The 16,262-nt window shown below is 37.2% G+C and overlaps 1 protein-coding gene across 9 annotated transcripts in view; it reads right to left on the bottom strand.

Moving 5' to 3' along the window:
* The window catches only part of DENND1A (DENN domain containing 1A), a 540,688-nt gene that overhangs the window by 385,975 nt on the left and 138,451 nt on the right, over nucleotides 1–16,262 (bottom strand). For all 9 annotated transcript variants that reach the window (XM_032634249.1, XM_032634244.1, XM_032634240.1 and 6 more), the window contains exon 3: nucleotides 5,670–5,713. In XM_032634249.1, coding sequence (XP_032490140.1) covers nucleotides 5,670–5,713 — 44 coding nt within the window. The remainder of the gene's footprint in view (nucleotides 1–5,669; nucleotides 5,714–16,262) is intronic.

The following is a 16,262-nucleotide window of genomic DNA, read 5'->3' as shown; positions in this document are numbered from 1 at the left end:
TGGAATCAATGTCACACTTTATACAGACCAGGTACACTGCTGCTTATGTTTCTCTGCCTGACAATAATGGGAAAATCAAATTTTATCATTTGTTTTCCATTTTGTGCAAATATTGTACATGTACGTCATATTACACAATGTTGGTGCAATGAAGCTTCCTTTCACAGTAACAAAAAAATGTATGAGCTGTGGATTATATCTATAATTTTCCTATTAGATAGTATTCTTTCAATGCATCAGGACATGAACAAGTTTTGAATAGAAATGTTTAGTCTCTGGATTATCAAGATTTTGAAGAAAGTAACTTGCAAGTTTCCATACACAGCTGCTCACTAAAAGAAGGAGGCAATCACCAACAAGCAAATAGGGAGCCTTGATTAAATATTATCTCCGTTGTCTTTCAAATCAGAATCTTTCAATCCACTTACATAGGTTACACTGTGAATAACTGAGTTTAAATGTTTTTTTTAGAGCATACCTGAAGCATGAACAAATGAAAACTCCATATTTAAGCAATTACATGCAACTCAGAAATGCCGATTTCCATCATAATTAGCCTAAGTTATGCAACATATTTTTGTTCCTTTTTAGTATATAGGTGATGCATGTTTTTCCACTTTGCTTAACTGCCTATAGTGAAATTTTAAAAATCACACAGACCATATATAACCATAAAAGAAAGGGCACCTTTTTATTTTTCCCAATGTACCATGTTTCTACATTGCTTATAGAGCTTAAACAAGAAACACTGTTGGTTTCTATATAAAGATTTCCATAAAATTTTTATAGTTTCTATAAATGCATAAAGACTGTTGGTTTCATTATAACCTCTGTTTCAGTGCCAGTGGAAAGAAAAATTACCTGCAGCTCTGAACAGTGATCTACATGTACAGGGATGGGTGGGTATGTTCAGACCTCTAGTTAAAGAGCTCTAAGACACTTGCTATATTTCATCAAAATATAGATGAGCACAGTGGAGAAGCAACTTCTAGCACACTAAACTCTAATCGCCACTCTTAGAACAAACAGGCTATAAAAAGTGCAATTGTGAGAACAAATTATTAATTCTTAATGTTTTAGTACAAGAAGTAAATCATATAATAAATAATGCATTTTTTTTTTTTTTTTTTTTTTTTTTTTTGCGGTACGAGGGCCTCTCACTGTTGTGGCCTCTCCCGTTGCGGAGCACAGGCTCCGGACGCGCAGCCCCAGCGGCCATGGCTCACGGGCCCAGCCGCTCCGCGGCATGTGAGATCTTCCCGGACCGGGGCACGAACCTGTGTCCCCTGCATCGGCAGGCGGACTCTCAACCACTGCGCCACCAGGGAAGCTCAATAATGCATTTTTAAATGGTAGGTGTAATGCCTATTGTACTTGACACATTACAAGGCTATTTATGGAAATCTCTGTGATATGTTATTATATCTTTATTCTAAAGTATCCCATACTACATGTTATAATTACTAAAGGCTCTTTTTTAATCTGAAAAATCATATGTTTTGAAACCAAAGATGAGGTTTTGATGAGAGTGGTGACCATAATTTGCTAACACGTTAATTTATCCTTTTCTCCTTTAATTCAATTAATATTCATTAAAACTGCACTAATCACAATGAATAAAGTTTTACCATTTATTTCCATAATTATGAATGAATACAGTAAACATAATAGAATAATTATAAATCCACTTAATTAATTACAAGGCTGTTTCCAGCAGGGAAAGATATTCATGTTTTGTTTTCTTATTTTTAATGCTAGATTGACATGTTGGTATCTTTGAGAAACCATTTCTAGAAATGAAAGAAACACATTATTGTGATTCTGTTCTTTAACAAAAATTTTCTATTAGACAGGCTTTATTAAGAGCCACATTATCTAAACTTGTAGTAAGAGAATGAAAAGAATCTGGTTTAAGCTACCAAACTCAAAGTAACTTGAAAATTGTGTCTGTAATTTAGTAATCTTAACGTTAAAAAAATGATTTAGACTAATTCGGATTACGCTTATGAGAGATACAATTTTTTAAATTTCACAAGTAAGTTGTTAGAGGTGTTTTTTTTTCAAATGCGGGATCCTTTCCAAGTCAGGATCCTACCAATGTTAATGTTTTAGTATTTAAACTAGGTAAACATTAAACAAAAGCAGATGAATAAATAATATGAACTATGAAAAGACCTTGCTTTTGCCTTTGTTGTTGTTTGTTTTTCCCTTTTAGAAAACATAGGCATTGCATATCTTTCAGGAATTAACAAAGCCTGTACTTTCAGGTTTTAAGATAGCAGGCCTACTAGATTTTAAATGAAATATTGAGTGCTACAGTGATTTAATGCTTTTAAACCATAGATGTCATCGCAGTCTGAGGGTGTCACAGACAACTTAAGGAAGAAAAAAAAAATGGGGCACAGAGAAATCACTTTGTCAGTAATTACAATCAAGAGTCCGAAAATGTGGCTCAGGCTGCTCATTACTTCTTCCTTCTGTATCAAGACCCTTATTTACATTTCAGATTACATTTTTTATGAAACAGTAAGATCTATCAGAGCTGAGAGGACTGAAATAATGAGGGAAAAACATTTTAATAAAACGTGTTGGGTCTGCATTACTTCCGTGTCAGAAAGAGAGGCTACTTCTGTAGTGATGGATCATTTATTCTGCTTCTAAACGAGAAGCAAAAAGATGAAACTGATGAACTTTTACTGCCCATTTGTCTTTAGCAGACAATTAAGACAGAGAAGATCAAAATGGATTATCATACCACACAGACAACTGGCCCAACAGTAATACATCTCTGGGACCACAGATTTGTAACTCTCTTTTATCCCTCCCCTTTCTTCTTACTTCTTTTTCCACTCTAAAGGCAGTGCTAGCTTTGTGGCTCAAGGAGAGCCAAAAGGCTGGTCATCATTATTCAGTCACAGATGTCAATCTAACCTCCCTTTTTTCTCAGTTTCTAAAGCAGTGAGCCACAATAATTTGTGACAGATTCTTTTACTGTAAGGTACAAAGAACACACAGAATAAAACATCTAGCAGCAGCAAGCGTCTCTGATCAAGTGTGCTGGTACATGGGAAATACACTATATGTAAAAACAAGCACTAGTAGTTTAAGCGAATGGGGAGAAAAACTGGGGAGGCGGGGGGGTTGTGTGTGTGTGTAGTAATAAGTGCTATATTTTGTGGTAAATTATCTCAAATATTCCTTATGGATTGCATCATAAACGTTTTAATACTAGAAATGTTGTCTAGATTAAGTACACATTCAGCATTTAAAGCTTGTTTTAATAGAAATATTTCTAAGAATCCCTTTATAATAGCACACCAAAGGGAAAGATAATTTGGCATAATCCAACAAATGCTAAAAAGAAAACACATAAGATCAGAATCCAAATTATAAAAATGTAAGTAAGAAATATGCAGGTCTCATTTCCTTTACTAATAGATCAACTCTTAAATTTCTTGGAATTTTGAGGTAACTTCTCCAAACAAAGTAGAGCTTTCATTCATCCTTCATTCTTGAGTTGTATGTGGTAAAGAAGGGAAACTGTGTGTCAAGTTGGAAGAGATGCTAAATAAGGCAGTGATGTGCATATCCTCCTAAGTCTACATCCAACCTATGAGCATCAACCTCCAAATTTCAAAACTAAGTCACTGATCCAGACAAAGAAAACAAATGCCTATCCTAAGAGCACTTTAAAATAGCTAAAAGTTATTTTTTAGATTCCTACTATAATTGAATTCCAACTTCAGTATATAAAATACTTGTAAGATCATCCATTAACTAAAGTGAAGAGAACTAAGTTCACAACACAACAATACTTAATCAGTAAACTGGGCTCTATATGCAGTGACAAAATTGATGATAATCTGTATTTCTATTTCTATCTCATATTTCACGTGTTTGTATGTGGAGTACCTGTATATATACATACTCTACCCAAACATAAACACATATATATACTCAAAGAACTAAACATGAAAAAATAAACACCAAATTGTCACAGTAGTTATCTGAGTAGTAAACTTTCAATGACTTGTAGTTTCTTTCTTTTCATTCTTTCTTTTATTTTTGCTTTATTTTTATTTCCTAAATTGCTTTTTGCTAATGAACATATTACCATGCAATTTTTTTAAAGTTACACCAAAAAAAAAAAAAAGATCATGGTGCTCACAAATTTTCAGATATAGCAAGAAACTATGTTTAAAGGAATAAACCCAGATGTTAACTATGTTATTTTAAGTTTTCTCCTACATAATTTTTTCTCATTGGGTAATTCAGATCATGGGACCACAAAGGTTATTTACCTAGACAACAATATTTTAAAAGAATGATTTTCTTAAGAGCTATGGCCTCAAGTCTATTCTAAGTAATACTTTAAGATCTTCCACCATTTAAACATTGTCAAAAGAAAAAAAAATTAATAAAAAGGTCCTATAATCTTTGGACTGTGTAAATTAAATCCAAAGGGCTCAATTCCATACCAACTTAGGGTAAGATAAAAATCTAACTCTCCTGTTGGAAGATGAGGCAAGGCGTAGAGTGAGAAAATTACTATTTTTGTTAAATCTCATTTTAAAGTCTTGAGATCACATGCAAAGCAATCCATACCAGTTTTCTTGGGCTCTTGTACAGTAAAATCTCATGACAAAGCATCTCATTATCCTGATTATCCACTTATGTTCCTAAAGATGTATCAGATACCTTGCCCTCTATACAGCAAGCCACATTGCAAAGGTGTTACTACTACTGTACTGGATATTTATATTCCATTGTACTTATCCTCATTCAAGGACATTCTTTTAATATACAAAATTAAATGAATGTACTTCAGAAAAATGTTTTTATTATGTACAATATCCCACATGTGAAAGGCTTTAAAAAGTTGTTTTATTGTATAATCAAGAATGCTTTTATTTCAAAACTGCTTTAAAAAAGCATACCAAATTGCATGTTTGAACTAAAAATGTAAGGTTCCCCAAAAAGCTACAAAACATTACTAATATTTCTCAAGATAGAAACTGGAATCCAGAATGTATAACCTGGATCTAATTATAAAGAGTAGAGCAGCTCTGGAACTTCAGCAGTATTTTGTGAGTACAATAGTTCCTTCTACTCCATTCATTCCATGTTTGCAGAATGCAGGAAATTCAAGATGGCAAGACCAATTGGCCAAACAACTTTCACTACCATCATTAGAACCACCCTCACCCTAAAGACCATTCCCGTATGTGTATCTTCTCCTTCAAGGACTACCATAACACAGTTTCATAATCTATTTCCAATTCCAGGAGATGTTATAAACTTCCATCCTTACCTTTTTGTTACGCTGGCTCTTGCCTGCTTAAATAGCATAAAAAAAAAAAGTTCACAGGCAATCCAAAAAAGATTTGCTAATGAACTGCAGACTGTAGCAAAATAAAAAGTAAAATTTGTGATAGGTTTTCTTCCTTACTTTCTGTGCATTTTTCCCCTGAAGGTAACACCCCAAATCTAGCACCAATATTTTCGATCCTACTTCAATATGTTTTACTTTTTGTCTTGGGTTCCTAATTACTGTTTCTCTTCCGTTCTAAAAATTCATTTATCTCTTTCAGTAAAAAGAACAGTAATAATATGTTGAACGACTCTGAAATAAATTTTGTCATGTAAAAAATTAATTACGCATTCCGAACCTGGTCACTGTAGTCCTCCGGGAATTGCCTCTGCACCTCAGGATCTGTAAATAATTGACAGATAATATTAATTGGCTTTGGATTAGTGAGCAAGCAGAGGATCACACATTAATATTTGATCAGAAGATGATAGCAGCCCTGGCAGGGGATCCAAGGGGGGCAGCTGAGGCTGCTATGTTGATGAGCACAAGGAAGGACTCGGCAAGGCACTCCCATTACCCTCCTCCAGAAATATAAAAAAGAAAAATTTTAAAGACCTGATACTACTGTTAACTTTAGACTATTACCTAATGCAAAAAATTCTGCCAGCTGCAAATTGCCCTCGATATATTTTTCCAGAGAAAGTCAATCGGAAACCTGCCTGGCTTTTCTTATCAGAGGCCTCCTTTTCCTAGTTACAGATGTGGGCTTGATAAACCACCTTAAAGGCCAGTTTCAGATCTTGTGTGTGTTTGGGCGGGGTGGGGTGGGGGAGAGGGCAGGGTGGAGGGAAGGATCAGATAAGAATTCTTTCAAGGAACAAATGCAAAACTCCCTGCTTTTAAAAATAAAATATATCCTTCTCAAAATACTTATTGTCTCTTGAAAATAGATGAAGTTTTCTTCAAAAGAAAACAATACACTTTTAGCTTGTCAGAGTTAACAAAATATCATGATATGAGATATTATGTTCTAACATAATTAGACTTGCTCAGAAACTATAAAAATACATAGGTGAAGATATCTTTCATGACCATCTGTTTAAAATAGAATTAGGAAAGGGGTCACTTGATTCTTCAATCATAATTGCAAGATAATCCAATGGCATCGTCTGTAAGTCAATACAGAAGTGTACTAATTAAAAGCTATTAGCACTCCACTTGCTATTGATTAGGAAAACATTCAATCTTTTCTAATAAGAGAGAGATCTGGTTCCTCAGAGACACATTAAGAAGAGTGATCAGAATAATATCTATTTGAGAAATCATGTATCAATGCAAAAGGCTGTGGAAAAGCACAATATTTGAAGGTCCCCAACCACAGTGATCACAATATATACTACTCAGTTTTCATATATATCCTTTGAAATACCAGTTTACTTCTCCATGAAAGTGAATCCATGTAAAAGTTAAAGCCCTCCATGCCACAAGATAAAAATGCGGTTAATTGTTCTGCAGTCAAAGAATCAAAAAGGGAGAAAATAATGGGCCTATTCACAAACTACATTTAAATCTTAGAAATACCAGTTTTCAAGTCATTGAAGTCAATGGATATTATTTTTCAAAACTCAAGACTAATAACAAAAGTAGGAATATTCAAAAGGTCACACCAAATGAAGAGCTTCCCAAAATGGGTGGTGCAGAAAAGTTGAAACTATTTGTAGATTACTTCGGCTCTTGAAGTGTCTTCTGGTTGACTTTCTTTACCCTCATCTTCAAATACTAGGAAGAGACCAATTACATGTCTAGACTGGGACTAGTAGAATTCTGGCATAATCCCTCCTGCAGTATCTTGCAGGGTTACCCTGGTAAGTCAGAGGAAGTAGCTGTTGCTTCTATTCTCTCTGGCCTAAAGGGCTGAAACCACACAAAGACTTGGCCCTCTTGTGACAGGAGGCCAGAGGGCGCTAATGGTGTGGCATGAAAAGCACTAGGTCTAGGCGGGGGAATTGGGGGTGGGCCAGCAGGATGCAAAGAGACAGCTACGAGCCCAGCAAACCTCTAAAAGTGTACTGTGGGGTTGGGGTAGAGGATCCAAAAAGAGGGCAGTGGCTGTGATTCCTAACATATATGTAAATGACTTTGTCCAGCAAAATAACTGGTATTTTAGGATTTAAAATTTGGTACTGAGACCTGCCCCCACCCCCCACAAAAATGCAGCTCTAAGTCCCTGAAGGACACAGTAAAACAGAGGCTGGAAAAGCCGCAAAATCATCTAAGGCTTATTTTTTTTTTCTTCCAGTTGTCACGTGGTTAACAATTACTCTTTACCCAGAAAACTTCACACAGAAATGACTCACATATAAATCTTTAATATCAGGTCCTCTTTCCTGCAATAGTTTGCTTCTTGGGAACTACAAAATACCAATGGAAATAAAGAGGGAATAAAACCAAAGACTATTTTTTATCACCATTTTCTGAGGGGATGAATATCAGAAACCAAAATTTGTGGTATATTCTCCAATTTAAAAAAATGTTTCTTGCTTGTAAGTGGGAAAGGAAAGGTCTTTAAATCTCTTTAACGAACTAAACCAACTGTTAACAAGAAACTACATTAATAATTAACTTGTCATTTTAAAAATGTATTTTATTCATATATACAACATAGAATTGAAAAAAGAGAAGGAAAATAGGTGAAAAGAAAAATCAACTTGTTTTAATACACTGAAGGTAAAGATGACCATGGAACCCCAAGATGGGGGTCATTCAAACCATCATGATTATCATCCTAAACACTGCCTCAGTGGTAGGCCACATCAACTAAACACCTTCATCAACTAAATCCCTTCAACTGCCCTAAGACTACCCCTAGAGTGAGATTCCCAGATTTTAACAAAATCATGTTCCAAGATAATACATGGATTATTATTTACTATGATTCAAGCATAAAGCTTTTGATTCCCTTTCTTTAAGGCCCTGAGACTTACAAAAGCAAACTTCATGGGTGTTTAACACTCTCAAAAGAAACATCAAAAAAAAAAAAAGGCAATGCTTTTTAAAATCAAAGCCCAACCTATATAAAGTTCCATTCAATTAGCTCAAAGATCCAGTCTGATAGTTAACAAAACTATGAAAGCCATTTTGTAAAAATTAACACAAAAACTAAAAATAATTTGCATGAATTTTCTTAAACTGTCTATTTTGCACAGGAGGCTGAAATCATGTTTCACATTGAGTCGATCATAATGCCATAATGTCACCAAAATATCGACATTGGAAACATCTGAGTTAAAAAGGTCCAAATACAATCTGCTTTTCTCAAGCAACACAACACCCGCCTTACTAACAGTTTCAGCATGGCACATGTACAAAACCTAGCACCCTGCAGTTCAGCAAACCGCCTTTAAATTTTCTGTCTGGCAGCAATCCACTTTCGTGTCTGTATGTTTTTACAAGTACTCTATGTATTTCATTGCATCAGCTGCATTTCTTTGAGTTTTAAATGGTCTGGTAACATTTTATGAAATGTTCTATATCTTTATATGGAAAATAACATACACTGGAAAACTGTGCATCGATCTAATATTTATATATCTATTTCTTTACCCACTATCCAATACTATAATTGCTAATGCTCCAAAACTTCTTCTCACATTCATACCCTCACTGCCAAATACAGTGTCACCAAACAGCTAACTTTCAACACAAAAATCTGCAGATGAGAGTACTACCATGGAAAAAAGTAACATAACAATTTGTTTAGGCAATTGGCAGTAAGAATACAGTTATCAGCATATGTCAAGCTTTCTCTCTAAGAACTGTCCCTCTGACAGAAAACTAAGAACATATAGTAATGCATTACCTTTCTTTCTCAGAAACTTTCTCCAGGTTCAAGTAATAGATTCTTACAAAATTAAAAATCAACTTCATCATCTCCCAGGAAAATACAATCTTTTTGTTGAAAAGTATTTAAAATATCTTGCTAGCAAGATGTATGGTACAGAAAAGTCCACACATGACTTAACCACATAAGGCTAAAAGAGACAGCTGGCTCTAGAACAAGGTTTCGCATTATGTCAATCTGACCAGCCAGTACCTTCTCCCAGCACTGCAACCATGCAAGAGGCTGACCCCACACAGACACATGTGCACCACTTCCACTGGAGGCCACAAAAGCATTTCTATACTTAAAACAGACATTTCACAGTACAGGACTCCCAACAGCACAGTCTCATTCAGGTGCAGAACATGACCATGCTTAAAAGCCTGTGTCTTGACAACAAAAAAAACAAAAACCAAAAAAAAAACTGATCTCAGAACAAACGCCTTAGTTTTTTTTAAAGAAAAGCTAATTTTCTTCAATCTCAAGAGTCCATGTTTTCTAGTCTTTTACTATAACATACTTTTAAATCTTTAAGATATACCAGATTGCCACAGGATGTTTAATTAATAGAATAAGAGTTTGGTCAAGACTTACTGGAAAGGCACTATAAATTATTTTACACAGGATCCAAAAAACCTTGAGTTCTGCCTTAGGCTTAAAGTTTCTAGAAAACGTGGTAGACAGATCTTTTACAACAGAAATGCAAAATAATTCATAAAAGTACTGTGCTTATGTATGAGGACTCATTTGTAAATTGGTAACTAATAAGCATACACACACACAAACACACACACCTTACCAAATTATTTTCCTGTTTTTCTCTGTCACACCAATGACTGACTCCATTTGAAGGGTCAAGGCATGACACTTTAACTGATTACTGAAAAATACACTGACTTCATTTTCTGTGAAAGCTGTCAAATGTTACAGTCTTATATAACTGGAGCTCTTTTAAGAAATATAAGGGAAACTGCAAATATAGCCATTAACACGGGAATCTACACTGCTTTCACTTTTAGCATGCTAGGTATCAAGGCAGAAAACATTACGTTTAATGCCTACTAAATTTATCCAGTCATTATCTCTAGGATATTTCAGTCAATAAGAGACAAAATACTGAACACATTTAAAGCTTACAATGATAAAAATCTGCTCCTTAAAAGTGAGACTTTAAAATTAGCTATAGGACTTCCCTGGTGGCCCAGTGGTTAAGAATCCGCCTGCCAATGCAGGGGACACGGGTTTGAGCCCTGGTTTGGGAAAATACCTCATGCCGCGGAGCAACTAAGTCCGTGGGTCACAACTACTGAGCCTGTGCTCTAGAGCCCACAAGCCACAACTACTGAGCCCACGTGCTGCAACTACTGAAGACCGTGCACCACAACAAAGAGAAGCCACCACAATGAGAAGCCCACTCACTGCAATGAAGAGTAGCCCCTGCTCGCCACAACTAGAGAAAGCCCACACGCAGCAACGAAGACCCAATGCAGCCAAAAATAAATAAATAAATGTATAAAAAATAAAATAAAATGGTTATGATAAATGTTATGATAGTAAATTTTTTAAAAATAAAAAAACTTTTAAAAATAAAATTAGCTATAAACAACATAATCTCATTGTTCAATTTCATGGAGTTTAAGATACTATCTTCCTCTCCCTAAAAACCATAAATGTTAATCCCAGCTGTAATCAGATTTAATTTTCCAGATGAGAAGATGGGAATATGCTGCAAACGGGTAATAGTCCATTACACTGCTCTTTCCCTAACGACATTTTAACTTTTATATATTAAAAATGTAGACCCTCAGAAAATAGTCCGAGAAGTTGTACATTTTGAGGACAAACTCAATCTTCCTCCAAACACACTTAAAAATAAACTTTCTTTTAATCTTCAAGAAGAAAAGTTAATTTTTTGTATAATGTAGAATTAAAGTTTCTTGACAGTACGATTGCAAACTGGACTGTACTAAACTAATAAAGAGCTTCAAGGACACTACCTATTAAATGTTATAGCTATAAAAAGTCAGCTTCGCTTACTTTATATTATAAAATACTTGAACCATTAATACAATTATTCTAGTAAATTATTTCATTTATGATAGTTAAAATTCACTTATTAAAAAAATATTTTTGGAAAGAATATTTCACATAGTAAAAAAAAAACAAAACAAACAAAAAAACACATTTTCCTTTTCCATGACAATAAAACAAAATGGTTTATGTTGTCTTTTTAATTTTTTTAAATTGAAAATTACTCTTTTCAAAAAAAATTACTGATTCCAAAATGCAGGTTTTATTCTGAAATTACAAAGGAGTATACTTCACTAATTTTAAAAAAATCATCTCAAAGTACTTTAAATGAAGTACTGCATGCACAAATGGAATTTCTTACTTTAAAAATCTATTCTAGGTATAACCTTTTTGCTATAAAACATGAAGACTGTAAGACATAAAAACTTTGAGTCATCACCAATTTTAAACCATGTTTCTATTCCAGCCTTTCCCCTCAACACTGGCATTTAAAATACATTCAAATACTACTTCACAGCAATCAGCCTGACAAACACAGGAACAGTTCACCATCTACAGCTATAATGAAAATCCAAACAGCATTATTCAGTAAAGGAGAGCACAACCCACCACAGTATGGCAAGCAATGGAACCAGATTCCTCCACAAACTAACATATTCTGCCTTTCAGATACATCCTGCTCTGATGTGACTATTTATGAATAAACAGAGGACACTGACCTATTGTTTTCAGTGGTTGGAGTTATGAATATAGTACAGTTACCAGTTAAGTGAACCAACAAGTACTAAATGCATCAGCTGTTCTACAAATAATGAGTTCATTGACTTTACGCAGTAAAATCTACAGAGTTTCATCTTTCTTCCTAGAGAATGCATTGATAGCTTTTGACCAGTAAATAAATGCCACTACTTACTGATAATCTGAAATATTTCTCATAACCAGTTTCACCTACAGGAAATATACATCTGATCGTTAACCAAACCTTTGCTGCATAAACCCAAAAATCAAACCTAAGTCAAATTCCAAAGGGAGCTTTTAAATGGAAAAGAGAGGGTGTGCTGGAAGGGAAAAAAAAAAATCAAAAGAACATGCTCACTTACACTTACCTTTTTCCCTACTGAATATACTAGTTTTCAACTTTCATTATTATTTAAGTATTTAGGGTTTCTTACATTGGTTCAAAGTTTGGAACACTAATCCATAAAAATCTATCAAACTGATAAATACTGATGAAGGTTTTTAATGGTTATAATCTCAGGCTTCCATTTAATTTCTCTATGAGTTAAGATTAGTTTTATTCCACCTTTTTGAATAAGTACTGTAAGTATAAAATTTTTATTCCAATGTGAATAATTACTTCAGACTTAACCTGAAGAACAGCTGTGCCCTTTATGTACTACAAAAGTGATATCACTGCATATGGTCTTCATTAATAGATATATCACATTTGTCAAATTTGGTGAAAAGAGATAATTAACCTACTCAAATACAACTATTGACTGAGTACCCACTATGTGCCAGGCACTATAATAGGCATTTTACATAAAATATCTGATTTTATCTTCATGACAAACCTATGATATTGGGACTATCACAATCAATTTTATCATAGTTAAAGAAAGCAATAGGTTATCACTAGTCCAAAGTTAGAATGTTAGTTATTTATACACAGTACGAATACTCTGATGTGACTGGCCCAGTTGATGAATACGCCATAGTCTTTGCTCTCTGGGAGTTTACAGTCTAACTCTAATAGAGAATACAAAGAATTAAACAAGCAATCATCACAGGGCCTGGTAAGGATTAGCAGAGGGGCACTGAGCCTAGTCCTGGCCGAGACAGAAAAAGCTTCAGGGAAGAAGTGGCAGAGCCAGGTGTAGAGTCCAGGACTACACCAGGGTTCATGTCATACCACCACACGCCCATTCTGAACAGCCTAGTGAATAAGTATTTTGTGAGTCCAGGGCCCATGTTTTACTTAGCTTTGTCTCCTACAAAATGTCTTGCCGATTATATATACCCAACAGATACGCTGGCATAATAGAATAAATAGAATAGAATAAAATAAATTCATTAAATACCCTGTCTCTCCAAATGAATGAAAGGCCAATTTCAAAACATCCAATTGAAAAGAAGCCTTTGAGGGGGGGACCTTGAAGATGGCGGAAGAGTAAGACGCGGAGATAGCCTTCCTCCCCACGGATACACCAGAAATACATCCACACGTGGAACAACTCCTACAGAACTCCTACTGAAGGCTGGCAGAAGACCTCAGACCTCCCAAAAGGCAAGAAACTCCCCACGTAACTGGGTAGGGCAAAAGAAAAAACAGAGACAAAAGAATAAGGACGGCACCTGCACCAGTGGGAGGGAGCTGTGAAGGAGGAAAAGTTTCCACACACTAGGAAGCCCCTCCGCGGGCGGAGACTGCGGGAGGCAGAGGGGGGAGTATCGGGACCGCGGAGTAGTGCACAGCGACGGGTGCGGAGGGCAAAGCGGGGAGATTCCTGCACAGACGATCGGTGCTGACCGGCACTCACCAGCCCGAGTGGCTTGTCTGCTCACCCGCCGGGGCGGGCGGGGCTGCGAGCTGAGGCTCGGGTTTTGGTTTTGGACGGAGCTCAGGGAGAGGACTGGGGTTGGCGGCTTGAACATAGCCTGAAGGGGTTAGTGCACCACGACTAGCCGGGAGGGAGTTCGGGGAAAAGCCTGCACCGGCCGAAGAGGCAAGAGACTTTTTCTTCCCTCTTTGTTTCCTGGTGCGCGAGGAGAGGGGTTTAAGAGCGCTGCTTAAAGGAACTCCAGAGACGGGCGCGAGCCGCGGCTGAAAGCGCAAACCCCAAAGACGGGCGCGAGCCGCGGCTAAAACCGCGGACCCCAGAGACGGGCGGGAGACGCTAAGGCTGCTGCTGCCGCCACCAAGGGGCCTGTGTGCGAGCATAGGTCACTCTCCACACCCCTCTTCCGCGGAGCCTGTGCAGCCCGCCACTGCCAGGTTCCCGGGATCCAGGGACAACTTCCCCGGGAGTACGCACGGCGGGTCTCAGGCTGGTGCAACATCACGCCGGCCTCTGCCGCAACGTCACGCTGCCTCTGCAGCCGCAGGCCCGCCCCGCACGTAGTGCCCCTCCTACCCCCATCCCCCAACCCCCGGCCTGAGTGAGCCGGAGGCCCCGAATCAGCGGCTCCTTTAACCCCGTCCTGTCTGAGCGAAAATACAGACGCCCTCCAGCGACCTACACGCAGAGGCAGGGCCAAATCCAAAGCTGAGCTCCTGTGAGCTGTGAGAACAAAGAAGAGAAAGGGAAATCTCTCCCAGCAGCCACAGAAGCAGCGGATTAAAGCTCCACAATCAACTTGATATACCCTGCATCTGTGGAATACCTGAATAGACAAGGAATGATCCCAAATTGAAGAGGTGGAATTTAGGAGCGAGATCTATGATTTTTTTCCCTTTTCCTCTTTTTGTGAATGTGTACGTGTATGCTTCTGTGTGAGATTCTGTCTGTATACTCTTGCTTCCACCATTTGTCCTAGGGCTCTATCCGTCCATGACATTTTTTTAAAAATTCTTTTTCTTAATAATTAAGTTTAATTGTAATAACTTTATTATACTTTACCTTCGTTCTTTCTTTCTTTCCTTCCTTCCTTCCCTCCTTTAGACAACGAATCACCCCAAATTGAGGAGGTGGTCTCAGGGAGCAGGATTTATGATTTTTCCCCCTTTACCTCTTTTTGTGAAGGTGTATGTGTATGCTTCTGTGTAAGATTTTTTCTGTATAGCTTTGCTTCCAACATTTGTCCTAAGGTTCTATCCGTCCCTTTTTTTTTTTTCTAAATATTTTTTAATTCAATAACTATATTATACTTTATTTTTACTGTATCATCTTTCTTTCTGTCTTTTTTCCTTCTTTCCCTCCTTCCTTCCTTCCTCCCTCCCTCCCTCCCTCCTTTCTTTCCTTCTTTGCTTCTTTCTTCCTTCCTTCCTTTCCTCCTTTTCTTCTTTCTTTACTCATACTTCTACTAATTCTCCCTACTTTTTCTCCCTTTTATTCTGAGCTGTGTGGATGAAAGGCTCTTGGTGCTCCAGCCAGGAGTCAGGGCTCTGCCTCTGAGGTAGGAGAGCCAACTTCAGGACACTGGTCAACAAGAGACCTCCCAGCTCCACATAATATTAAACGGTGGAAATATCCCAGAGACCTCCATCTTAACACCAGCACCCAGCTTCACTCAACGACCAGCAAGCCACAGTGCTGGACAACCTATGCCAAACAACTAGCAAAACAGGAACACAACCCCACCCATTAGCAGAGAGGCTGCCTAAAATCATAATAAGGCCACAGACACCCCAAAACACACCACCAGACGTGAACCTGCCCACTAGAGAGACAAGATCCAGCTTCATCCAGCACAACACAGGCACTAGTCCCCTCCACCAGGAAGCCTACACAACCCACTGAAACAACCTTAGCCACTGGAGACAGACATCAAAAACAACGGGAACTACGAAAGTGCAGCCTGCAAAAAGGAGACCCCAAACACAGTAAGATAAGCAAAATGAGAAGACAGAAAAACACACAGCAGATGAAGGAGCAAGATAAAAACCCACCAGACCTAACAAATGAAGAGGAAATAGGCAATCTACCTGAAAAAGAATTCAGAATAATGATAGTAAGGATGATCCGAAATCTTGGAAGTAGAATGGACAAAATGCAAGAAACAGTTAACAAGGACCTACAAGAACTAAAGATGAAACAAGCAACGATGAACAATGCAATAAATGAAATTAAAATCACTCTAGATAGGATCAATAGCAGAATAACTGAGGCAGAAGAACGGATAAGTGACCTGGAAGATAAAGTAGTGGAAATAACTACTGCAGAGCAGAATAAAGAAAAAAGAATGAAAAGAACTGAGGACAGTCTCAGAGACCTCTGGGACAACATGAAACGCACCAACATTCGAATTATAGGGGTTCCAGAAGAAGAAGAAAGAAAGAAAGGGACTGAGAAAATATTTGAAGAGATTATAGTTGAAAAC

This window comes from Phocoena sinus, chromosome 6 (assembly GCF_008692025.1).
Source record: "Phocoena sinus isolate mPhoSin1 chromosome 6, mPhoSin1.pri, whole genome shotgun sequence".
Classification (NCBI taxonomy): Eukaryota; Metazoa; Chordata; class Mammalia; order Artiodactyla; family Phocoenidae; genus Phocoena; species Phocoena sinus.
This window is presented reverse-complemented; position numbering and strand designations above follow the sequence as displayed.